This window comes from Amyelois transitella, chromosome 20 (assembly GCF_032362555.1).
Source record: "Amyelois transitella isolate CPQ chromosome 20, ilAmyTran1.1, whole genome shotgun sequence".
NCBI lineage: Eukaryota > Metazoa > Arthropoda > Insecta > Lepidoptera > Pyralidae > Amyelois > Amyelois transitella.
Window position 1 is genome coordinate 7,173,958 of NC_083523.1, and position 25,187 is coordinate 7,199,144.

The window sequence follows — 25,187 nt, forward strand, 5'->3', positions numbered from 1 at the left end:
TGGATGCAGGCAGCTTATAACGGGTCAAGGTAAGTAACAAGACATTAGAACCCCTCAACCCAACCTCTTATGAATAATCACCTGAACTTATGCTCTGCGCTTAGGTGAATAGGCAACCTGGTAACAACCTTGCCTCTTTGGAGAGAACCCGAACTGCGCATTTTGACTTTGCCTGGATTGAGTGAGTCTGGTTTTTACATGAAACGATTGTCTATTGACTGACGTCCCAGCTCCGCAACCTTTGCAGGGGAAAACCTTAACCATTGGATCATGGTAAAAGCTCCACAAGACGAATGTGCCTTATTACCTTAATCGCCTTTTACGACAACCTCGGAAAAAGATGGCATGGTCCTGTTCTATTAAAGTACCGGGACGGCATCAGGTGAACTAACATACCATTTCTCTGTAATAATTCATCGCCTAATATAAGGCGTCGAGCACACGCAAGCAAGCAGGGCCCACATAGGGCGACTGCACACAAAGCTGCAATGAATTCCAGCAGAAACATTCCAGCCTCAAACCACATGGTCATCTTTTAAGGTATCCATATGGACGTATAATAAGTCTTAACAATTCTACGAGGTATTGTGAATTCGAACTAATTCATTAAAAGTTAAAATAGGTATCAAAATAAATACTTTTAATCAAAATTACTTTAGATTAGACTGCTAAAATATATGACATTTTTACGTGTCGTTGACAGAGTGTGTAAAAATCTCACTCAGAAATGAGGTCTTCTTCTTGTAACAAAAGTAAAAATTACTCTTTGTATTTAGGTATAGGTATGCTGTGAAATTAAAATTTTTACCTCAAAACACAATAAAACAAAATATTATAAACTCTATTAAAGCAATTGCAGATTTCTTATTAAATTTAGTCTAAAACATTTAGGTTTTACAATTTAAGTAGGTATGTACCTACTTACAAATAAAGTGTTACTGAAATAAAATATCAATACTTGCCTTTGACTGAATCAGATTACCGGTTTTGTTTTAGAGTAGGTACCTACCGTTTTTTTTAATAAATTAAGGAAACTTGTTCGGCTTTTTATTTTAGCTACCTTCGATTTACTTCGTGTGATTCACTTTCTGTAAGAGGCTTCTGTACATGTTTTTAGTCAAGTTCATATGAAACCACTTGCATAGTATCTGTGGTTTGGCCTTATTGGCGGGAACCCAATCGTGTTGTTTACCCAGAAATAATACTGAAAGAACGAGAACGTACAAGTCTCTGAAATAATTCTTCAGAGGCTTCAAGTAATGTAAAAAAGCCAAAGGCCTGTGTCATTGTCACTATTCAGCATACCAGTGCCTGATGTTAGATTGTCAGATGAAAGCACCAAGGACATTGTACGTAAACCCGATGACAGACATAACGATGACATGATTGACATGTGTCAACTGCTCAGTAAAATAATGTCAGTCGGCGGATGTGAATGTTTTACAATTTTCATTAAATTTAATTGTTTAAAAAAATGTACACAATACAAATTAACTAGTTAGGTGGTAATCCTTAATTAAGGGGTTATAGTGCAATACTTTAAACATAAATTTAAATGTGTACCGTGTGGCAAAATGAAAGGAAAAATTATAGTTGGGTATGTGTATTATTTTCCGCTTTCATGATGAATTTTAAGTCATGTGAGTTGCAGAAAGTACTTATATTTTGGTAGACTACTCTCCTGTATGCCTTCTGACAAACTTCGTTATGATTCCTAACTGAATTATTATAACGTTAACTTTAACGTGTTAACTGTCCTCATATAAGACTCTACCCTTATCAAATTATTATACTCCTGTGAAAACTAGATTGTATGACAACTATAATTTTCAGTTGCCACTATCTACCTAAAATTTAAATTCTGGTATGTTGAGCAGAAGAATCTTCGTTTAACCATTCAGATTATCTATAGGGTTTATTGCTTCATATAAAAATGTAATGTTAAGTCTTTATATGTTCAGTCTTGAAAAGACCGAATGGCCAAGTTCAGCTATTAAGCTTAATGATAGAATTGAGATTCAAATAGTGACAGGTTGCTAACCCATCGCCTAAAAAAGTATCCCAAGTTTGTAAGCTTATCCCTAAGTCGTGGGAAAGAGATGGAGTGATCCTATTCTTTTTTGTATTAGTGCCGGGAACCACACGGCACATAATATACATACAACTTATATGCATATAAACAATTTTATATAGTAGCTCAACTGTATAGACTTTATCAGATATGCATGGTACCAATTAGTGACAGATATGCATTTTAATTTTATAATTAAAAAGGTCATGAGTTACATAAAAAAGATTGTTGACAGAGGATGAAGTATGCAGATAATGTGAGTGAGTGTAGTCTCTGCCTACCCTCTGGGAAAGGGGTGTGATGATGTATATGTTTGTATAAATATACTAGATTCCACTTACACCTTTGTCGTTGTGTATCCTATGCAAAATTTCATGTAGATTGTTCCAGTGGTTTCGTATTGAAAGACAGTCATACAAACACACTTTGTTAATTATTATATAAGTATTGTATATATTTTTTCAGGTTGGTAAGTATATCATGCTTGCTGCTAATACTGGTGTTTGGGAGGATTTACAAAAGCCTCCTGGTGGCTTACGAGAAGTCCGGCAAACTCGTTGAAGATGATTACTCATGGTTGGTGTTATTAATTTTTATTACTCTTCTTGGTAGATCTATGAGTGAATTGGTGTAAAGAAAATGGTCTGCATCTGCAATTTCAAACTTATTTAAAAAATGAATATATATTTTCCATTGATACTGTAAAAGGCGACTAAGGGAAAGGTTAATAAACTTAGAATTCTTCTTGTAGGTGGTGGGCTAGAAACCTGTTACTACTATGTATCTCAATTCCATCATAAAGCCGTACAGCTCAATATGGCCTTTTAGTGTTTTTAAGTCTGTTGGGTCTGTCTACCCCGCTTCCTCCAAAGAATACAATTTTAAATTATTATATTAATTTCAGGGTGGTTGTACTATTTCTCAATTTGGCTGGTTATGCGACCATCCTTCTTCCTGGCGTGATGCTTTACAAATACTTGGAGAAAACTAATTATTTTCATAAGATAGGTGAGTTTAAGATGGTTATTAAGGGTGTTTATGCCTAACAGCTGAACATAGACTGTCAGTCTTTTAAGACTGCTAGCTCTGTGTACCCGGCAAGGGATATAGACGTGTTTATATGAGTGAATGAGTTTTAAATTTGTGCTACATATTTATATGTACTTGTTTTGTTTAAATGATTGTTGATGTACCAAATAAGATAAATAAAATTGTTTAGACATTTAAACTTTAGGTAAAATGTTACAGATATGATTAGAGATATTTTAATAATTCATTGAATAACGGTTGGACTGCTTGCTTAGACAAGAGATCCAGCAAGTAGCCACCTCTGGATAGCAGGTTACTTGGTGAGCGCTGAAGAAGAGACCAAAGGGGAGGGTTCGGGGTTTATGTTGTGCCCGGGCGGCACAGCATGTATTGCATGTAGAGGCATAACCCATATTTAAATAATAAATATATATGGGACAAACTACACAGATTGAGTTAGCCTCGAAGTAAGTTCGAAACTTGTGTTACGAGACACTAACTCAACGATACTATATTTTATAATAAATACTTATATAGATAAACAGCCAAGACCCAAGCCAATCAGAGAAAGTACGTTTTTCATCATGCCCTGGCCGGGATTCGAACCCAGAACCTCCTGTGACACAGACAAGCGCACTACCGCTGCGCCACAAAGGCCGTAGACCGTAGCTGGTAGATCTAGATATCAAAGTATATATAGTATTATAAAGTTAGTTTCTTAAGGGCTAAAATGTAACAAATAATTCCAAAGTTGATTGAAAAGTCTTATGAAATGGTGTTTTTGTTAAAACTAAAATAAGGCTAGCTGATACACTTAAGTGGATAAAAAGGTAGGAGTTGGTAGGCCTAGACAAACGTGCTTTGATCAAATTAAGGACGTCCAGAATAAGGTCGGGTCAAGAGTACCCAAAACTGGCTTCCCCTCCCGGGAAAAAGGCGTCGTGTTTATGTATGTATGACACATCAAAAGAAATATATAACACCCCTTGTTCATACATCAGGGGTTTAAAATATTATAAAACAAGAAACAAAAGTTACGTTTTCACAACAAAAGAATACTATGAAGGCCTAAATAGTCCCATATCGTGATCGTGGTAATCTTTATACCCACATGAAAATGTCAATGTTACCACAATAAATATGAAAGGTTTCTCCTTCGAATTGATTTTATTCAAGGCATATTACATGCTTTAGTAATTTGACTATGGTTACTAATAAATCTTACAATGTATATTAAATAACAAGTAGCTATGTGTTTTTTAAATAATCGTAATAGCTTTATTGTCTTTTAACCCCGTTAATCCGTTCACAAAGTGATTTTTTTTTTATATATTTTTTTTATCACTATCCAGGACGAGAACCCTGTGTAATTAGAGTACCTATGCTGCGGCTCCGCTCGTGAAAAACAAAACATCTTCATATTCAACCTAGATGGCAAATTTTAAATCTCTAGACCCAACAGTTTAGACTGTGCATTGATATATCTGTCAAATAGTCCATTCAATGTCATGTTTTCTATATATGCAAATAGTTACCAATGTTCCTCTTCTGCCGTGTGGTTTTCAGCACTTTAGAATAGAACCACTCCATATCTTTCCAATGGATGTCGTAAAAGACGATTAAGAAATAGGCTTATAAACTTGGGATTCTTATTGTAGGCGATGGGCTAGCAACCTGTCACTATTTGAATCCAATATTGGCTCTGTCAAAACTGTTGGCTCTGTCAAAACTGTTGGCTCTGTCTACGTGTTTATATGTATGTATGTTTTTCTTCTTTGCTTTTCACAGGAACAAATACCAGCTGTTTATACCGTTCTCTGTTCGCGTGTTTCGGAGACCCCGGGGAGAAGATACCCGACACTGTCAAGTCTCCGAGAGATGAGCCTCCGTCCAGAGAAGGGTTGGAGCTAGCGTTTTGTTTCACCGGCCTGATGGGCGCTTATCTGGTGTGGGGACTGTTGCAAGAGAAGATTATGACACAGGTTAATTTCAATTGTCGTGTGGTTCCCGGCACCAATACAAAAAAGAATAGGACCACTCCATCTCTTTCCCATGGATGCCGTAAAAGGCGACTGGGCTTGCGAACTTGGGATTCTTTTCTAGGCGATGGGCTAGCAACCTGTCACTATTTGAAACTCAATTCTATTATTGGGCCAAATAGCTGAACGTGGCCATTTAGTCTATTCAAGGCTGTTGGCTCTGTCTACACCGCAAGGGATATAGACGTGACCATATGTATGTATGTATTTATGTTTATTTCAATCAATATATGATATAAAACTCTTTTGTTACTGAGTGACTCACAGACAACGCACAGCCGAAATTACTGAGCCTAGAAAGTTGAAATTTTGTATGAAGGTTACTTAGTGTGTTTAGAGGAGCACAGGATTTGCCGAAATTCCCACGGGAACGGGAGTTAACGGATTTCTTCGATTTACGCAGGCGTAGCCGCGGGCACTCTCTAAATATAGTATTGTAAGCGTGTGTTCGAACAGTAGTACATTAGTTTGAGTGCTAACCGACACTCAACGTGAGGAAACATGCACATTCAGCCAAATGACTTTAACCATGATCTAAGATGATCCCAGAGCGATAGCCCATAGTCAATTGTTAACATAAAAAAAGAACAATCAACATCACGATTTTAACCCGACCATGTCCGCCAATGGTTCATATCCAGCTGACTTCACGCTAAAATAAAACAATATTTCTTTTATACATACATACATATAATCACGTCTATATCCCTTGCGGGGAAGACAGAGCCAACAGTCTTGAAAAGACTGGCCACGTTCAGCTGTTTGGCTTTATGACGGAATTGAGATTCAAATAGTGACAGGTTTCTAGCCCATCGCCTAAAAGAAGAATCCCAAGTTTATAAGCCTATCCCTCAGTCGCCTATTACGACAACCACGGGAACGAGATGGAGTGGTCCTATCCTTCTTTTTCATTGGTGCCTGGAACCACACGGCACTATACAAATATTTCTTTTACAGGACTACATAATGCCCAACGGAGTCGTTATTCGCTTCAACGACTCACAATTCCTAGTGTTTGTGAATCGCCTCTCCGCGTTTCTAGTGGCTTTGAGTCGTCTGATATGCTCCGGCCAGCCGCTGGTGTCGGCGCCACTCTACAAGTACTCTTATTGTTCTCTAACGAATATCATCAGCGCATGGTGTCAGTATGAAGCGTTGAAATACGTCAGTTTTCCTACTCAGGTGAGATTTAGTACATGTTTTCTTTTTTGTACCTACCAATATGACAATAGTATTATTTTTTTTATTTATTTATTTAAACTTCATTGCACAAAATACAAATGTATAGCACAATTGGCGGACTTAATGCTAGAAGCATTATCTACCAGTCAACCATTGGGTCTTACAGAGAACTTAATGTGGGGTTATTATCTGATAAGCCTGATGCCTCCAGTTATTGATTACGAGTTTAGGGCCTTCAATTCATCTTTATTAAATGTAATTAAAATAATGGAAATCATTAAAGTGTAATTTTGTTCTTTTCTATAAAAGTGCCGTGTGGTTCCCAGAACCAATAGAATAAAAAGAGCAGGACCACTCGCATCTCTTTCCCGTGGATATCGTAAAACGGGAAGGAATAAACCTGGGATTCTTCTTTTAAGCGATCGGCTAGCAACCTGTCACTATTTGAATCTCAATTCTATCATTAATCCAAACAGCTGAAAGTGGCTCATCAGTATTTTCAAGACTGTTGGCTCTGTCTATCCCGCAAGGAATACACGTAATTATATGTATGTATGTCTATAACAGTGTATTTTTAATTCGTTTTAGGTGCTATCAAAGTCGTGTAAGGTGATACCAGTCATGTTGATGGGGAAGCTGATATCCCGCAAGAAATACGAACTGTACGAATATGTGATCGCGGTGTTAATATCGTTCGGGATGGTGCTGTTTATATATGGCAGCCATGACGATAAAGGTATGATTGTCGTTTATTTTTTTATTAACGACTCGCCTCGGCTTCGCACGGGTATCATTCATAGATATAAACCTTCCTCAGAAAACCTTTTTTAAGAATTGATTAATTGATCATATAGGTAGGTACATACATCAAAAATGATAAATTTGTAACGAACGAACCGTCGGGCTCAGGTAGAAGAGACAGGCCGAAAAGATCATAGCTGGACGTTGCAAAAGATGATATGCGAGCCAATGGACTGAATCCGAGGACGCCGAAATCCGGAGCCAGTGGAGAGAGAAAAGACGGAAGGCGGACCCTGGGTCCCGAAACACGTCTGTGGAGGGTGCAACCGGAATTACACAGAGAGAGATAAACTTTAAAAGAAAAAAACGGGCGCTACATAATCAGACGTAGGAATTTTTCTAAAAATTTATATAATCATAATATATATCAGTCTTTTGAAGTTGCTCTGTCTACTCCGCAAGGGATATAGACGTGACTATGTATGCATGTATGTATGTATATAATTTCATTTCGATATCTACTCTGTCCCCTAGTCCCTAACGCTTTGCTTGGCAAGCCACTTACAATGGCTTATGGCACTGAAAATCTGACTTATTTTAATTATTTTTCAGTATCAACAGTAACGACGATGTCTGGCCTGACCTTACTCATGTTATACGTGGCGAGTGACAGCTTCACCTCGTCGTGGCAAAGCGCTTTGTTCGGCCAGTACGGCTGCTCGCCGCTACAAATGTTGGTCGGAGTGAATCTCTTCTCGTGCGCCCTTACGTTCTCAGCGCTGTTGCAGAACACGAACACAGCCCAATCGCTGAGGTTGTTGCAGGTGAGTGAAACGGTTTGACCAATCAGCGTTGAGTTACGGCCAATCAGCGTTAAGTTACGGCCAATCAGCGTTAAGTTACGGCCAATCAGCGTTAAGTTACGGCCAATCAGCGTTAAGTTATGGCCAATCAGCGTTAAGTTACGGCCAATCAGCGTACAGGTGCGGGCATTCAGCGGTCAATCAAGACGGCGTTGTAATCGCCAAATGCCACGTTCAGCTATTGAGATTCAAATAGTGACAGGTTGTTAACCTATCGCCTACAAGAAGAATCCCAAGCTTAAGAGCCTATTATCCCTTAGTCGCCATTAACGACAACCATGGAAAAGATATGAAGTGATCCTATACGAAGTGTCGGGAACCACACGGTGACTAAATCCATGTCTTTAGGCATCTTAAAAAATCTTAACGCCAGTCCTTAAACGACAAACAATAACCTATTTTTTTTTCATTTACAGCACCCTATGTTTCTGTCAGACTGCCTGATGCTGTCCATCAGTTCCACCCTGGGCCAGCTGGTCATCTACCGCACCATCTCCAAGTTCGGGGCCGTGGTGTTCTCAGTCATCATGACTCTCAGACAGGTGTGTGTTTATGGAAGATGTCATGTCCTGTTCCCAGAGTACCAATCCTGTCTGACCTCCACAACCAATACAGGGGAACGTAACCCAGTTAAGGTCATATTGTTTGAATGGTTACAGAGTGAGTTAGGGTCTACCCAAGAGATTGTTTAGATCAAGCCATTTATTTGGTTTGGTGAAATCCATTGTATCGTTTTCTATCGTTCTACGTGCTAATTATGATATAGGTTTGTAAAATATCTCATGATGGTATCATCCTCCTAGCGTTAGTGCCGGTTCTTACGAAGACAGGAGCCCGGAACTGACTACAATCATGATGTTTTGAATTTTCACGTTCTGGGTTCTGGTTCTATAGCGGGAGCGGTAATATGGGCTTGGCCACCCAAAAGGGAAGATCTTCCACCAGGCTAGGTGTTATGCCTGAATTTGGAAAAATCGGCTTCGATGATATTGACTCGGAGGTTGTATTTATGCTCCAATCCGTAAAATCTTGAATATCGCGATTGAGATTCTTCGCTGGGATTGGCTGATGGCGTGTGACGTTTGAGATATCACTACAAACTCTTCGCTTTTATTGGCTGAGCGCGAATTCTTGCTGTGACGTTTGGAGTTGCCGCCACAAGTATAACAATGTAAAAAAAATACCCTAAAAATTATTAAAATCATCAGTTTTTTCTTTTAATGAAAACTTTTTTTTTTCCAGGCGGTCGCGATCCTCCTGTCGTGTCTAGTCTACGGCCACGTAGTATCTCCAAGTGGAATAAACGGCATTATATTAGTGTTCGCCGCCATTTTCCTAGGCGTCTACTGCAGGCAGCGCACGCGCAAACGAAAACCGGCCAATGTATAGCTGAAGTTAGGTAGGTTGATGAATAAATAATGAAAAACAAAGTTCGAACTGTATATAAATGTGTGCAACGCAGAGATGTGTATTACATATGTATATGCAAAATGGCTGTAATTTCTAGTTGTTGCCATTTTTTCTGACAAAAAAAAAGATTAATTTTGAAATAAGTTTTAATTATTGACATAATCGACGTAAGTTTTTCGAATAAATTGGCTTGCATTACACCGAGAAAATAAAAATCCTACCCAGTTATGTTCTGAAATATTAGTTTTCGCCTGCCATTTTCCTAGGCGTCTACTAAAGGCAGCGTACGCGTAAACCTAAACCGGCCAATGTACAACTGAAGTTAGGTAGGTTGGTGTATAAGTAATATTGAAAAAGTAACTGAAAATGACAAGGTTTTGTAACGCAGTGACGTAACATAATGGGCAGTGCTCTGAATTTTTTTACATATGTACCGCCGAGCGTGCATGAAGAGAGTTATGAGTGTGGATGAAGCGAAGGAAGTATGCAGAGATCGTGGCAAGTGGAAAGATGTAGTCTCTGCCTACCCTTCCGGGAAAGAGGCGTGATATTATGTATGTATATATGTACAGGCAGTTTATCCAATTTATGTAACAACCATTATTTGTTCTACACTAAAAATATCACAGGGGAACCAAAAAAGATATTAAAGATAAAGGTGTAAAATTGAAAATCTAAATGTAAATTGGCGTGTACAATAAAGATATTACAAACTAACACACAAACATTATTAGTCTGCATTAATATGTCAAAGTCCACACTATACTTTTTCATAGTACACGTTCCTATAATTTTAAAGACTTGCAAGTATTGTAACATTGACAGACAATGGACAAATGAAATTAATAAATATTAAAAATAATAAAAACAAATGTGTAAAATAATTTGTTTTATCTACAATCTTTAGTATTTGTTTTACCTACAATGTTTGTGTGTTCATGCCGTAGATTCACGTTTGACGTAAAAACATCGCATTTTTATTTTCAATTTAGAGGTACAGTGGACCATATCGAAAAGTATACCATCTTTGATACGACTGCACTATATACTAGACTTTTCTATGTGGTCCACATTGGATATAAATAAAAGGAATATGTACACATTCCAATGTTATTCTTATATGTATTTATTAAAAAAAATATTAAAAAATATTGTTTCGCGTTTAGTTATTATTCGCATATATATATAGTCACAAACTTTTGGGGTTAACTCAGTATTTTTATGTGATTTATCTCATAATAAATGGACATAAATAAATAATTATTTCCTTAAATGCTATATTAGAAAAAAGTTTTAATTTGTTAATTATTTATTCGTATTTTTTCGGACAATAATCGTGCACAAAGTTTTTAAAGTAGAGTGAGCCGTTACTCGAATGTCAAATATTTATCTATACATATAATAAATCTGTAGAAAGGTCAATTCTGTACATTGAAAATATTGAAAAAATAAATAGCAGGGGGTGTTACTGGATCGATACCAAACACAAAAATGTGATTAAAAAAATTTTTGTCTGTCTGTCTGTATGTTCAGGCATCACGTGAAAACTAACGGTTCGATTTTGATGAAACTTGGTATAATTATACCTTATTATCCTGGGCGTAAAATAGGATACTTTTTATCCCGAAATAATACGAAGAAAAAAAAATCTTAATTTTTCAGTTTATCTATAGACGTTGTTCTGTAGAACCGCGAACACACGTTGCGTTACCCGCAGTGGATTTAGCGCCGTAACCTGTAGCGCCTAAAGTCGGCTTTGGCTTGAACCGTTTGCTGCACAAGCGGGCCGCTACTAATTACTATGAAAAAAATACTACATAGCTACATTAATTCCCATCAAGCTGAAAATGAGTATAATTATTTAAAACACAATCAAAAGCATTATTTCAAAATTCCCCATGATTCCGGTTTAAGGAAAAAAATTTACTCACGGTCAAAGGTAAAAAATGGGTGTATCGCAATTTTCTTTAAAACGGTAAGTTTTTCAAATCGGAAAATTACCTCAGACATAAATTGAAGATCATAAAGTTATCTATAAAAAAGGTATCAATAATTTTTTTCAACAAAGCTACCGTTTCTGTGATATAACGATGCAAAAAGTTGCAAGCGTCATAATATGCATCCGTTTCCTTGCCACCTCTGAGGTAGTGTACTATTAGCGCGTTTTTTTTTACATTTTTATTATTAAACTTGAAAAAGTCTGAAATAGGTTAGAATAAACACGTGTTTTCACTACGCAGTGGCACTCAAGACTAACTTTCGTATTTATTATTAAAAAAAAAAATAGAATAACCCTAAGTGAAGAAAATCATCTTAGGACAATAATAGAGGTTACAATTATCAAATTCAATGCAATAATCAAATTAAAACTAAAGCTACTTATAAAAAGAAAGAAAAAAGATGACTACAAACTAAAATTTAATTTATAAATTGTACAGTCCTTGCATAGCATCAACATGCGGGAATGTGCCCAGAAGGCTGGCAGCATTGCCAATTCGAATGGCAATGCTGATTCTCTGAGCCAGATAATTTCCAGCCCTCCGGTCAAGATATACCTCAATTAGCTTTTTCGACAAATGTCGGAAAAGCTGATGGGCAGATAGGCCCCCCGGTCCCAGAGTTTCTACCCCAAAAGGTTCAAAAGTATAGATATTACCGATAACTACATACATACATACATAAAATCACGCCTCTTTCCCGGAGGGGTAGGCAGAGACTACCTCTTTCCACTTGCCACGATCCCTGCATACTTCCTTTGCTTCATCTACATTCATAACTCTCTTCATGCAAGCTCGGCGGTTTCAGGTATTTTTGACCTGACCCTTTACCAGGACGTCCTTAATTTGATCAAGATATGTTCGTCTAAGTCTTCCCACCCCGACCTTTCCCTCCACACTCTCCATGTATATCTGCTTAGTCAACCTGTTTTCATTCATCCTCTCCACATGACCGAACCATCTCAACATACCCTTTTCTATTCCTGTAACTACATCTTCTTTCACATCACAACATTCCCTTATCACACTGTTCCTTATCCGGTCACTCAATTTCACACCCAACATACTCCTTAACGCTCTCATTTCCACTGCATTTATTCTGCTTTCGTGCTTCTTTTGCCATACCCAACTTTCACTCCCATACATTAATGTCGGGACCAACACGCCCCTGTGCACAGCCAGTCGAGCCTTTTTGGATAGTTTCTGACTGCTCATAAAGGCATGCAAAGCTCCATTCACCATGTTCCCCGCGTTCACTCTCCTTTCAATATCACTATCACACTTGCCATCTGATGTAAACTTTGATCCCGATAACTACATATTTGCGCCTTTTGAGGTTTTTTGCCTCATTTGAAGCAAAACGGCCTTAGATTTAGTAACCTGAAGATGAGACGGCGCAAGTGTGGCGACACAAGTAGCATCCCACACCAAAGGCCGCCCCAATCTCCAGGGTACCAAAGTCATACCATCCGGTCTCTTGGCATCATCCCGAGCCAGACCGTTTGGTTCTAGGAGGATTATATCATTTAGGGCGGCATGGCGCCCTAAACGGCCGGCACTCCTAGGGCATGAGAGGCCGTGGTGTCCATAGCCGACAACGGTATCCCCGCAAGGACAACTATTATTAAAGACTAACGGTATTTCATGTGTTGAGCATTCTGAGATAAAGCAGCTATACGACCCTAGCCACGTACACAATTAAACAGAGAGACAGATGTTGTCTCAAGGTTTCACTACAGTATAAATGAAGGGACTGGGTTTCATTATACTTATGTATATTTTATATTTTGAATTCAAGTTAAAATTACCGACAGAACAATATTTTTACTTATATTACTGCTACATAGAGTATATACGAGACGTGCTTATGCATATTATGACGCTTGCAACTTTTTGCATCGTAATATCTCAGAAACGGTAGCATTATTGAAAAAAAATATTGATTCCTTTTTATAGATATCTTTATGATCTACAATCTATGTCTGAGGTAATTTTCCTATAAAACTTACCGTTTTGAAGAAAATCGTGAAAATCGCATTTTCTTACCTTTGACCTTGGGTAATTTTTTTCCTTAAACCGGAATCATGGGGAATTTTGAAATAATGCTTTTGATTGTGTTTTAAACAATTATACTCATTTTCAGCTTGCTGGGAATTAATGTAGCTTCATTTCTATTTTTTGGTCTAAATTGACCGGACTGAAAATAAAATGGAGAAATAAACCATCTACGCGAAGACCGACATCCACGCGGACGGAGTCGCGGGGGAAAGCTAGTTTTATGAATAAATTATTTCATGATTAATAAATGTTAGGTATTTAAGTTTTATTAGGTTATGCAGATGATTTAAAAAAATGTTTACTCGAAAATAGCTTTTATATTTAAGAGATCTGAGAAGTTATTATTATCTTGACGTTTTGCTTTGTAAAATGACTAGGTAATTGTACTGCATTTTAAGTATTGTACCTTTTTTGGCATAATAAACTTTTTTCGCCTGGGTGATATCATCAGATGATTCGACAGTATCGCTTGTATAATCCATACAGCGAATGGCGTATAAATTGTATACATTAGCTTATTGGCCATTTAGTACCTAATAACGTTGATGTATTTCACCTAGAATTGAAAGACCAAGATATTACTGTGATTTCTTGTTAATTGCACACATGACAGAGCCTTTCACCATCGTAAGGCAGTCGTTCTGCGCACTGTATGTTTTATGCCTGGCTCAGTTCAGTGCTAAAGCTGCGTTCACACCGGCTAACAATAGGGGTTAACAATGGCTAACAACAACTGGGGTTGAACGTGATAACCAGAGATCGGAATAGGTAGATTGAATTAGGGTCAATGAACTGAAACGTATATATTAATATGGACATGCCTCCGTCCGGGATTGCGGGATTTGTAATTTATTAAGATTATTTCCGGAATTTTTACAAGTGGGATGAAGAATATATTAGTGGTAGCTGTTTTCCTCCAAATTCGTTCACGTAAATTGTAGTCCTATGTTACCCGCGGACAATGTAGTTTACTGTAAGTGTAAGTACTGAAATGGAATCCCGGAAAAGAGGCTTATCCATGTTATGCTTTCTATGGTAATTCATGATACAAGTACATAAAATCAATCTACCTATTCCGATCTCTGGTGATAACCATCGTTGGTTCAGTGAGTACGCAGTTTAAGTTGCATAGATTTTGAAGGTTGGCACACTTGCTCTTGCCAATCGAATATAGGAATTTGGCATTCGCCAAACCGTCCAGGTGGAACCAACGAAGCATGCCCATGCCCATGCACACCTACTGATCTGATTCCCGTAATTTAGGTAATAGTAGGAATTTAAAGTGACGACTACGAAATAATTCGACCAAAAAGTTTGACCATAAATGATGGTAAATGTGTTATGGTTAAAGTGAAGTAAAGATATCAAATTATCATAAAATTATTACTGATATTCTATTGGCTATAATTAAAAAGTCTCAAATTTATTTAACCTACTTAAAAATATATTTAATGTTGAATGTGTTTTATGTTGTATGTTTTGTTTTTATGTATGATTGTGATTTTCTTTTTCAATTTAATAAATTCATAAAAATGTAGTATTAAATAATTTGTTATAAGGCTTTGAGAATGGTATCAATTTTTATTGAAAAAAAGGTCATACAAAGTACTTAGTCAAACATTTTTCATTTAATGCATTTTATCATTGCAAACTGATATTGACATATCGTTTTATTTGTCTCTGGGTTTTTTACCCAATGTATATAAATATAGGTTGTGTGTCCTAGAATAGTTGTATAGTTTGAGAAAATATATTCGCGTTGTTAAATACAGATTATTGGTTTTATTTATACCCCTAATGTTTAATTTTTAGAAAACCGATTTTTCTTGTATACGTATTTAACAAACAAAAAAAGGAAGAGTATAATTTAATTATATAGTTTTTTCACTATTTGCTCCTATTGTCTACAGCAGGTAGACGTTAGGTGCAGGCTACCTATCGTTCAGGGTGCAATTCTTGCAACGAGGCACGAGCCAATCAAGGGAAATGCCAATTGGGATTAAAACTTGGGATTCTTCTTTAAGGCGATGGGCTAATAATTTGAATCTCAATTTTATCATAAAACCATACAGCTGGACATGGCCTTCCAGCCTTATTGTATCTTAGTAATTCCTCTTTCACAAAAACATGCTAAATGATTTTTCAGTCTAAGCTTTATTGAAAAGACATACATTTTTGTTTAAGCCTAGGGATAAAATCCTTTTTGCAGTAGGTAGACTGATCTCAAAACTGATTGTCACTTTTCTATCAGAAAGAATCATTGTCAGAGTTGAGAAATATTAGTGTTTTTTTTTTGTAAGTACAAGTCATTATTCAGTTTCGTGTTGTGAATTAATGTTTGTATGATGTTGTGGTTCGCAAACCCGATCAGCATCAACAGCTATTACGAGTTCAAACAATATGAGGCACTAATGTTTGAGAAATAGTCACACGTAAGTGTATGATGATTGTCATATCACTATAAGTAGGTATGTACCTGCTTTACGCCTGCCATTTCGCTCGCTGTTGAAAGTTATGATTTTTTTATGATGATATACATAAAATCACACCCCTTACCCTGAGGGGTAATGACTATTACATACACTTGCCACGATTCCTGCTTACTTCTTTCGCTTCGTCAACATTCAATACTGTTTTCATTCAAGCTCGTCGTGTGATTAAATGTATGCAAAATTGGTAGTTAGAACTTTGATAATACCTAGTGAAATAAAATGTTATGATTGATACCAGATTAATTTTATTGAGCAATAAAGAAACTGAGCGACGACTGGCTGTTGACAGCATTTCTTATATAAATTACTTTCTTAATCACGTCTTTATCCCTTACGTGGTAGACAGGGGCAACGTTCTCTTAAGACCTTGGAAAGGCCACGTTGACAGCATTTCGCCTTTAGAAAATCAACTTTTTCCACTAGCATGCTGCTGCAACTGGTGATGACGGTGATCATCGCCGTCGGGCTGGCCCCGTGCGTGATTCAGAAGGTGTGCAGCAAGACCAGTTACAGCGGCCCGCCCCCCTCCAGCGTCTGCATGCATCGCATTGATGATTGTCTTCCGTAAGTCGGTACAAAATATATAGGTATGTAGGTACATAAATTTAAACGGGACACACATTGAGTCAGCCTTAAAGTTAGTTCGAGTATTATACGAGATAGGTACTAACTCAACGAAACTATATGTTACAATAATAATTATAATATAAATGAACATCTTAGACCCAGGCCAATCCGAAAAAGTTCGTTTCTCATCATGCCTTGGCCGGGACCCGAACCTCATTGTTTAGGCTTTCACTCTAGTTCTTCTCTTGGCGTTAGTTCCGGTTGTTACGGTGTTAAAACCTGTTTTTACACGAAGCTACTTTTACTGAACTCCGCAACCTTTGGGCTCGACCGCCACTAAAGGATGATCTTCCGCTAGGCTAGATTTTATACTTATGTTGATCTGTGTCGGTGTTGAGGGAGCCGCGTTCCCCAGGTGGTTGAGCCTGAATCATCGCTCCCGCTACAGATAATGGTTACAGCACACATTTGCAGGTTTTCTTACGGTGTTTTCCCTCGCCGTATAAAAAGCTGGCATCCATGTTGTTGGCATGTTGGCAATACACGCGATTAAAAAAAGGATTTCTGCTAATCTGACTCATCTTAGGAGAAATTAACGATTGCAACGAATATATTTTATTTTCAGAATATACAAGAGAATGCATAAGAAATCGAGTATTTGCTAACTGAGGACAAGGTTTCAAGCATTTTTTGATTTCAAATAAGTAGTAATAAATACATAGCCAGCTTTATCTTACTCGTATCCATAGGTAAGGCCATGAAATTTTCTCTCCCATCATAACACAATTAATTTATAAAATCATGCCTGTTTCCCGGAGGGGAGACAGCGAGGCCTCTTTTACTTGCATACCTCTTCACTTTATCTACATTAAGAACATATTTTGATAATTTATATCATCCTCTTGGTGTTAGACATCAGAATGGATCAACTAGGTTGAATTATATTGCAGGGGAGAAACCCGGAGTCTTCATATGATCACGATTCTGATATGGATATCTATAGGCGATGGGCGATCAATGGAAGAACAGTATTTTAATAATGACATTATAAAAAGACATGATTTGTTTTTTTAAGCGATTGTGATGATATTAGGAATAGAGACAGATTAAACCTTAGGAGTAACATAAGCTTAATATTTTTATGGAAATTCACACGAGAGTAAGCAATTGTTTAGAATAAAGTAGTTCCATCTAAACATGTTAGTCATGATTAAATCGTGCCACGTACAGACCAGCACGACTACTTTTATAAATTTAAAGACTAATTTAATAAATTTAAAGACTTAAAAACTACAAAGTAAACAATATTAAAACAAGTACTTACTGAAGACAATGCCTGAATATTCGGTCGGTGAGTGTGTAATGTTGACGTTTCGCGTCGGCCGTGTGTTTACAAAACAAATTGGAGTATTGTCTTACATCCCACAATTATTTCGTGCCCCTACTAAGTAATTGAAAGTTTGATTTTTCATTTTGTTGTAATCAATAGGAAATCCGATCTTTTCATAAACTTGAAAATGAGTTTCGTTCGTTTCTTTCATCATATAATATAAGTAGATTTAGCTGTAGGTACCTTACCCAAAGGCTAAACTCCGCCAGTTCATCCATCATTATGAAACAAGTCAACTTATTCACTTAAATAATGTTGCTTTTGACCAGCGCCTTTGAAAGGCGACATTTTCTAAGCGAATAGACTATAGGTACCTATGTACGTATTTGCCTGGGAATCAGAAGTTTATAGGGATTTCATTCACTTTGGGCTCCACCTCAGAAGAGTGAGTCTCACGCCAGGAAGAAGGTGATGATGAAAATCGGAATTCTCTAGACCGTTATCAAAGTACCTAATGATTATCAATTATTTAGGTACATACACACATGTAAACAGTCTCGAAAAAACTTTCAGCTGTTTGGCGATTGAGATTCAAATAGTGACAGGTTGCTATACATCGCCTAGAAGAAGAATCCCAAGTTAAAAAGCCTAAAGCCTATAAGCCGTACTTTAGCTAACTCCGAGGTCTTGAAGGGATTTCGCCAAGGGTCCAATATTCGTACTGACAAAAAGTTCCTCTTCACAAAATCTCGATAACACATTCACCCTTTCAGTCCAATGGTACGGCCGTAAAGGCTACTACGCATGCGCGCCCGAATAAATCATGGCGTGCGTCGTTGCGCGCGTGAGTGCAAGTGCAAACGGTGTCTTGGCTGTGCGTTGTTCAGCTGCTGTATCCAGTGTCGCTGCGCTTGCCACAACACCCGCTCATGAAGCCCTGGATTGCTGCCTGGCTGCTCGGCCTGATCTCCTATGTCTATACGGTTAGATATTGAACTACTTCAAAGATCCTGTTTGATTTTTAACTGATACTAGTTGAGTAAGGGGAAACCTGCATATTCTGGCAACTGTCAGGCAACTTCTATGTTCAGGAAAATATAATTGTTACCATAACTTAATAAGGTCTAAGTTACCGTGTAAAGGTTGTGGTGATGAGACTGGAGTCGCTTTGTTGACTACCAAAACCAAGATCGCGGTTTACTGCCCGGCTGCTTAGTCTTATTGCCTACGTCTTACTATAATACGGTTAGATCTGTATAATAGTTTTAACATAGCAGTCAACAGTAACTTGGTAGATAAAGTTGAGCAATGGAGAAAATTTGGCTTTATAATGTTAATAATACCATTTTTTGATCCCTGAAAAACAATGATACCTCCGGAACAATTAACAATAGATGACACCTGTTCCGTTCCAGTCAATTTTTAAGTGGTATTGTCTTCTCATCTGTTATGAGATCATTGATGATTGATCAAAGATTAGGTATAATTGTAGAAAGGTATTGTTTTATCGTAAGGTCATTTAGACAATAGACCTTTATTTTTTTTGTTTTAAAGAATTTTCTTTACCAACTTTCATTAAAGCATACCCAATTCTCTATTCAGTCGCCTCGCATATAGGCTTCAAAGTTAAATATTACTTTTAAAAAGTGCAAAATGGCCGTTTCTTTTTCTATGACCGCTATTGTTGCGGCCATCATAACAGCTAGTTATACTGCCTTAAGGCTTTTGTTTTAATTTGCAATTATTTGGGTAGATTATAGCTATGAATTAAATAACTATAGCTCGAAATCGATTTGAGAAAAATATATTATTTTTATATTCACGGAAACAATTATCGAGTCATTCCCGGTTCCCTGTCCTGTTTTATGTTAGCATTGATCCGTTCTTCCCCGGTAAGAAAGAAGGTACTCAGTATTAAAGCAAGAAAAATAGATTAGAAAATCAGTTTAACGATAAGAACTTTATGCAAAGATAAAATTCAAACCACTTGTTAAATGATTGATGTTCTATTAACTACCTCTAGGCAAATAGGTAAGTATATCTAAAAATTGTTGGTCATTAGAATGTGTTTCTAGACGAATAGTTACGTTTATATATCATTAGCAAATCAGCATGTATGAAAAATTTAAGGTTTACTACCATTTAAACATTTTAAGTTGGAACTTTGACTATAAGGAACTAGTTACAAATCACCAAAAAAAAAACTGTTTTATAAGTGTCTAAAAACTTTTATTTTTTATTTTTCAGGCAACGCCAGGATGTAAGAATTGCATTGTAAGTACCAATTCCGTCAATATTATTAAATTTTTCCTCTCTGTTCCTCAGTATCTCACCCTAAAAGTATCTAGTTTTATTCTTTACAATAATTGAATTATATGACGTGGATTGCTTTTCCTTCGGTAGCGTTTAACAAAAATTTTGATATCCATATTGTAATTTCCAGACGAAAAAGTAGGTTACTTGGATAATTCCCACATTCAGCATTAAAAAAAAAGAAAATGCTCACAACATTATTATTATCAGGCTCTAGGCAAAGAAGAGAAGGCGATGTTCCGAGCGCACTCCGAGGCTTGCCTGCCTCAATCGCAGGCCGACCCGAGGGTGATCGAAGCCATGCTGAATGGCGAACTGGCTGATGACCCCGCCTTGAAGAAACACGTGTACTGCGTCCTATTGAAGTGCAAGGTCATCAGCAAGGACGGGAAGCTGCAGAAGGCAGCGGTTTTGGGCAAGATGTCGACGAGAAATGATGGCAAGAATGCAACCAAGGTAAGGTTGTCTTATGTTTTGTGCGACATTTAAAATGTTTTTTTTAAATGTCGCACAATTAACGCTGCATAAATATACGAAGTCGAATTGAGAATCCTCCTCCTTTTTTGGAGTCGGTTAAAATTATTTATCATTTACAGACACCCATTTTACTAACATATAATAAGTGTTTATGCCTTACAAGTTGAGCCAACAGACATACATACATATAGTCACGTCTATATCCCTTGCGGGGTAGACAGGGCCAGCAGTCTTGAAGAGGCCACGTTAAGCTGTTTGGATTTATGATGGAATTGAGATTGTAGTAGTGACAGATTGCTAGCCCATCGCTTAAATGAATCCCTAGTTTATAAGCCTATCCCTCAGTCGCATTATACGACACCAATGGGAAAGTTTCTTTTTTCTTTTAGTGTCGGCTTCAACCACACGGCAATTTGAGCCAACAGCCTGGAAAAGACTCCAAAAGGTCATATTTAGCTGAATGACGTTAGAAGTAACTGAGATTTAGATAGTGACCGTTTTTAATGAAATTTTTTTTCAATTCACGCTGGTATAGTAGAAAAGAAAATAAAGTATTTGCGAGCTGTTTCTCGGTCAACGCAGATTATAAATTAAAATATGTTTTACGGAAAATTGTGTCGATCATAAGATCACCATATGAAACATTACGAAATCAAAGTTATATATACTTACATAAGCAGAGATTCCCTTTACTTTCAGATATTAGAGAACTGTGCCGAGCAGACTGGCGACACCCCAGAGGACATTGCCTGGAATTTATTCCGTTGCGGGTACGACAAGAAAGCCGTACTTTTCGATTACATGCCGCCAGAGGGCGCTGCAGACTTGGAAAATAATTCTCAGTAACTCCTGAAACTTTTAATTGAGAATTTTCCCTTCTGAATTGTTAAATTTTTGTTACACTTAAATCTTCTTTATCTCCGTTATGTTACAGCTTGATTTCATACTTCGTAAATAATAATGACATGTACTTTATAACCTGCTGTTTTACTTATGAAAATTTAATTAATTTCCTCAGTTTCGTTTGTAAAAGAAAGCACATTATAGGTAGGTACTTTAGTAAATGGTCTACGTACCTAACATTTCATTCGGGCTCGCGTCGTGCCCATCCAGGTCAAAAATATTTTTTAATCTAAGCACAATGAGTACCTGGTACTAACTTTTGTACTTCGAAAAGCAGCTCATATCAAATTAATTAACTAAGTAATCACTGTCCAAGAAAAGTAAGTTTTTAAAGACGTTACGTCTTTAAAAATACATTGGTACAATATTCAAAGGAGACTTTAACAGTTTTCTATTGTTTTTTGAAGGCTTATTTACAGTATAACTTTTAAGTTATTAGGGTCGGCAATACTGGTTTCAATACAGAATGATAGTCAATATTAGTATGCAGAGGTCATGGAAAGGGGAGAGATGTAGTCTCTGCCTACCCCTCCGGGAAAAGGGCGTAGTAAGTACGTATGTAAGTAAGTATATTTTATTCTCAATACTTCATCCAGGAATATCAAGCATGATATCATCGGATAATGACACTAGAGTGGTATGACGAATTATAATAACAGTTCACTCCTGCCACTGTTTTTTATCTGAATCACATAAATAGAAGAGTGATCCATCAATTTTTTTTGTTTATCCGACGGTAAGTGTAGGTAGTAATGCAGTTTATTCAACCTATGTGCAAATTTTTAAACTTACAAATCGCATTATTGTCGAACTACTTAAGAATATAAAAATTAGTTATATGAGAAATTTTGCTCACAGGCTTAGTGAGTGCCTAGGCATAGGTTTTATACTTTTATAAATTTTATTCGAATCTGAAAGACCTTTTTGATAAGCAAGATAACATAAAAACAAGTGTTACAAACTCCATATTTAAGCGCTGTAAACTATTTCTGTTTAACATAAAGTGACACTCAAAGGTGGTCGCACAAGATAGTTGCACTGCGTAAAGTGTAAATTATAATTCGAACCAGCTTTATGATCTCATTGAATCTGTGGGCGGTGACCCACAACAACACTACACTAGGTTTACCCGCAAGCTGGCAGTATGAGCGCGCGTCTTTGCGTTTACACTTGACGTTTTTGCGTCGCCATCTTTTTTTTGTTTGCGCGCCAAATTGGATAATTTTTAATGCGTTCTAGTGATTGTTTTGAACTAATTATGCTTAGAATAGTTAGTAATTAGGTTGAATAGTTTTAATTTGTTGTGATTAAGTGAACTGAAAGCTATCATTATTATCTAATTTGTATTTTGAAGTGCAATTGTGTCTTAATGTGTGGAGTTGGAAGCTGGATTTGCAACAACTTCGCTAATCGTAAGATTTTTTAAAATTAAATATGCTCAACGGCCCGAGAGCTTTTAATTTGTGCCATTGGTGCTTTAGACATAAATACAAAATAATGAATACACAAAATATCTTATAAAATTAATGAAATTAATAATTTTATTGATGAATATAATATAATATAGGTACTTCCAGATTCAGGATACCATTGAAGTAACTGAAATTTGCGTGAAAACTAAATATTCGCCTGAAAATCCGATTTGTATCAAAAAATTAATCATGGCACAGTAAAAAATAAAATGACAATACGAGTACGTGACGTAGGTCTGAAAGATACGAAATTCTTTACTTATTAAGTAATTCTTCAAGAAACTGCGCGGTTTCTCAAGTCTTCCTTTTACAGTGGTTAATCAAGGAAGACTTGAGATAATACCGCGCATGAAACAACCCATAATCGACCAGAAGAAGACTTATAAATACTTATTTGTCCGTGACCAAACTCCAGGGCCCAATAGTTTGTGGGGCTTTTCATGAACTTTTCCAAGGCATCGTCTTTTACTCTCATTCTCTCTCTCTCTGTTTCCATTCAGGTTCTTATAAAAAGTCCTTATAAGATTTATCAAAGTTCGTGAATATTCCAACGTGTCTACCGCGCCACAGAGCTGTTTTGCCAGAATCTTTTGACGAAGTTCTGCTGCCAGTCTCTTGACAAATTCATACTATTGGGAATACCCTACGCTTCGAACTAAGCAGCATCTTACTTCTATAACTTAAATATTCTTTACAGCAGGAAACTTGATCAATATCAGGAGAAAGATATTTTTAGTCTACACTTGTATCGTATACAATTGAAAATGGTTTCACACACATTTACGCAACTTATTCTGAAAGTAAATACAAATATTTGTACACATTTATGACTCATGCATATCTCATAATCCGACGACATCGCGCCTACCACATCCCAATCAGGGAGTATACAAATAATCAAAATGCCTTCCCAAAAAGTATAATACCTTAAACTAAAACATCTTATATTGTATTCAGATTACTTATAAGCTGTAACAGCAGTCATATCTCCATCATAAATCGATTAAAATACCAAATTTGTGCGCAAACTCGATTGTGAGGATCGATAAACCAGGAACCAATAAATAACATACATTTTAGTATACGTATACCCGAATTGGGTCTTTCGGCCTCGTCATTATTTCCTTAAAGTTAACCAATAAGCCTATACTTATTGGGCATTCTCCTCAGATAGCATTGTATCTGCCAGTTATGGTTTATGCTCGTCCGCCATGATGTGACCATCTTCGGAGGTCGATTACTCATTAGTGTTTTGGCGCGAAATCAAAAGTGCACTCACTGACCTGCGCAAAGTGAAAAATCAGGTAGCAATTAATTCGGAGCGAATGAACTCATTAAATTAATGACAACTTTCAACCTTACCTGTATGTATCATACATATGCAGATTTCTTTGTGACGAACAAACCTAACATCTATCAGAATTATCAAACAACCGCTGTCCCGCTTCTCGCGCGATAAAATTGGCTAAAGGGGGCTAGTCTCAAAAGTTTATATAAACTCTCTCTAGTTTAAAATTCTACGATTTGAAAAGTTTCGATTCGACTAGCCATTGTCTGTCAGATTACAAAGAATTAAATTGTTAACAGATAATTCTTTCTATGTCTGTAAGACGATTCGTTTCCTTTACCGTGTGTTGAGGCTTTACAATACAATCTGTTAGGTAAGTGTGTAGGATTGTTATGTTCACATTCCTATGTTTATACTTTCTACTAGGAAATCTTTCAAATATTCTTTCAATATAGGTAATACTCTCAAGTGTTTTCCTTTAATAAAAAAGGAAAGATATTGAACTATCTTTTTGCTTCACTCTTGTGGCAACATTCCAAATCTTTGAAATGAATAATCATACGTGATTATTGCTACTCTTAAGCTATAGTTTATTCAGCATTATTTTTCACCTTTTCTTTTTATTATAACAGATCTTACATAATAATGTAACTATCCAAAGTCAGATCAAAACTGACACATTCGAATACGTTGATGTCTTTATCTATCTATAAGTATCCTAGGTAGGTCCCCCGCGTAATAAGTATCCTAGGTATGTCCTTTTTAGTACAATATGTATGCAAAATTTGATGAAAATCGACTCAATGATTTAACTGTGAACTTTTAACATCAACTTTTAAAACGAACGTTGCAATGAAACGTAAAGCTGTTACGTATATTACCTTAATTATTATAAAGGTTATACTTGCATGTGTAGCCTAGTGTACCTACACAGATATAAATCTCGTTAGATTTA

At 36.7% G+C, this 25,187-nt stretch overlaps 2 protein-coding genes across 3 annotated transcripts; both read left to right on the forward strand.

Moving 5' to 3' along the window:
- The first annotated feature begins 1,411 nt into the window (after positions 1–1,411).
- On the forward strand, positions 1,412–10,942 carry LOC106131477 (adenosine 3'-phospho 5'-phosphosulfate transporter 1). Of its 2 annotated transcripts, XM_060949971.1 has the most exons (9): positions 1,412–1,597; positions 2,537–2,647; positions 2,976–3,079; positions 4,889–5,082; positions 6,097–6,321; positions 6,910–7,057; positions 7,675–7,886; positions 8,342–8,467; positions 9,168–10,942. In XM_060949971.1, the coding sequence occupies exons 1-9, from the start codon at positions 1,575–1,577 to the stop codon at positions 9,312–9,314; spliced, it is 1,290 nt and encodes a 429-aa protein (XP_060805954.1). In that variant the 5' UTR covers positions 1,412–1,574; the 3' UTR covers positions 9,315–10,942. The 2 variants fall into 2 exon arrangements, with proteins under 2 accessions (XP_060805954.1, XP_060805955.1); XM_060949972.1 differs by lacking the exon at positions 2,537–2,647 and having other exon boundaries at positions 1,412–1,601.
- A 5,365-nt stretch (positions 10,943–16,307) lies between these two features.
- LOC106131539 (uncharacterized) lies at positions 16,308–21,528 on the forward strand. The gene is made up of 6 exons (XM_013330655.2): positions 16,308–16,446; positions 17,075–17,198; positions 18,553–18,762; positions 20,027–20,053; positions 20,303–20,548; positions 21,269–21,528. Exons 3-6 carry the CDS (start codon positions 18,709–18,711, stop codon positions 21,413–21,415), a joined length of 474 nt encoding a protein of 157 aa, XP_013186109.1. The 5' UTR covers positions 16,308–16,446; positions 17,075–17,198; positions 18,553–18,708; the 3' UTR covers positions 21,416–21,528.
- The last annotated feature ends 3,659 nt before the right edge of the window (positions 21,529–25,187 follow it).

Bases quoted from the DNA above. Each gene is read 5' to 3' on its own strand.
- LOC106131539 (XM_013330655.2), top strand. From the start codon at position 18,709: ATGAAGCCCTGGATTGCTGCCTGGCTGCTCGGCCTGATCTCCTATGTC. The intron at 18,763-20,026 runs GTTAGATATTGA...TTTATTTTTCAG, and splicing joins TGATCTCCTATGTCTATACG to GCAACGCCAGGATGTAAGAA. The intron at 20,549-21,268 runs GTAAGGTTGTCT...CTTTACTTTCAG, and splicing joins ATGGCAAGAATGCAACCAAG to ATATTAGAGAACTGTGCCGA.
- LOC106131477 (XM_060949971.1), top strand. From the start codon at position 1,575: ATGAAAGGAAAAATTATAGTTGG. The intron at 2,648-2,975 runs GTTGGTGTTATT...TATTAATTTCAG, and splicing joins GTTGAAGATGATTACTCATG to GGTGGTTGTACTATTTCTCA. The intron at 7,887-8,341 runs GTGAGTGAAACG...TTTCATTTACAG, and splicing joins AATCGCTGAGGTTGTTGCAG to CACCCTATGTTTCTGTCAGA.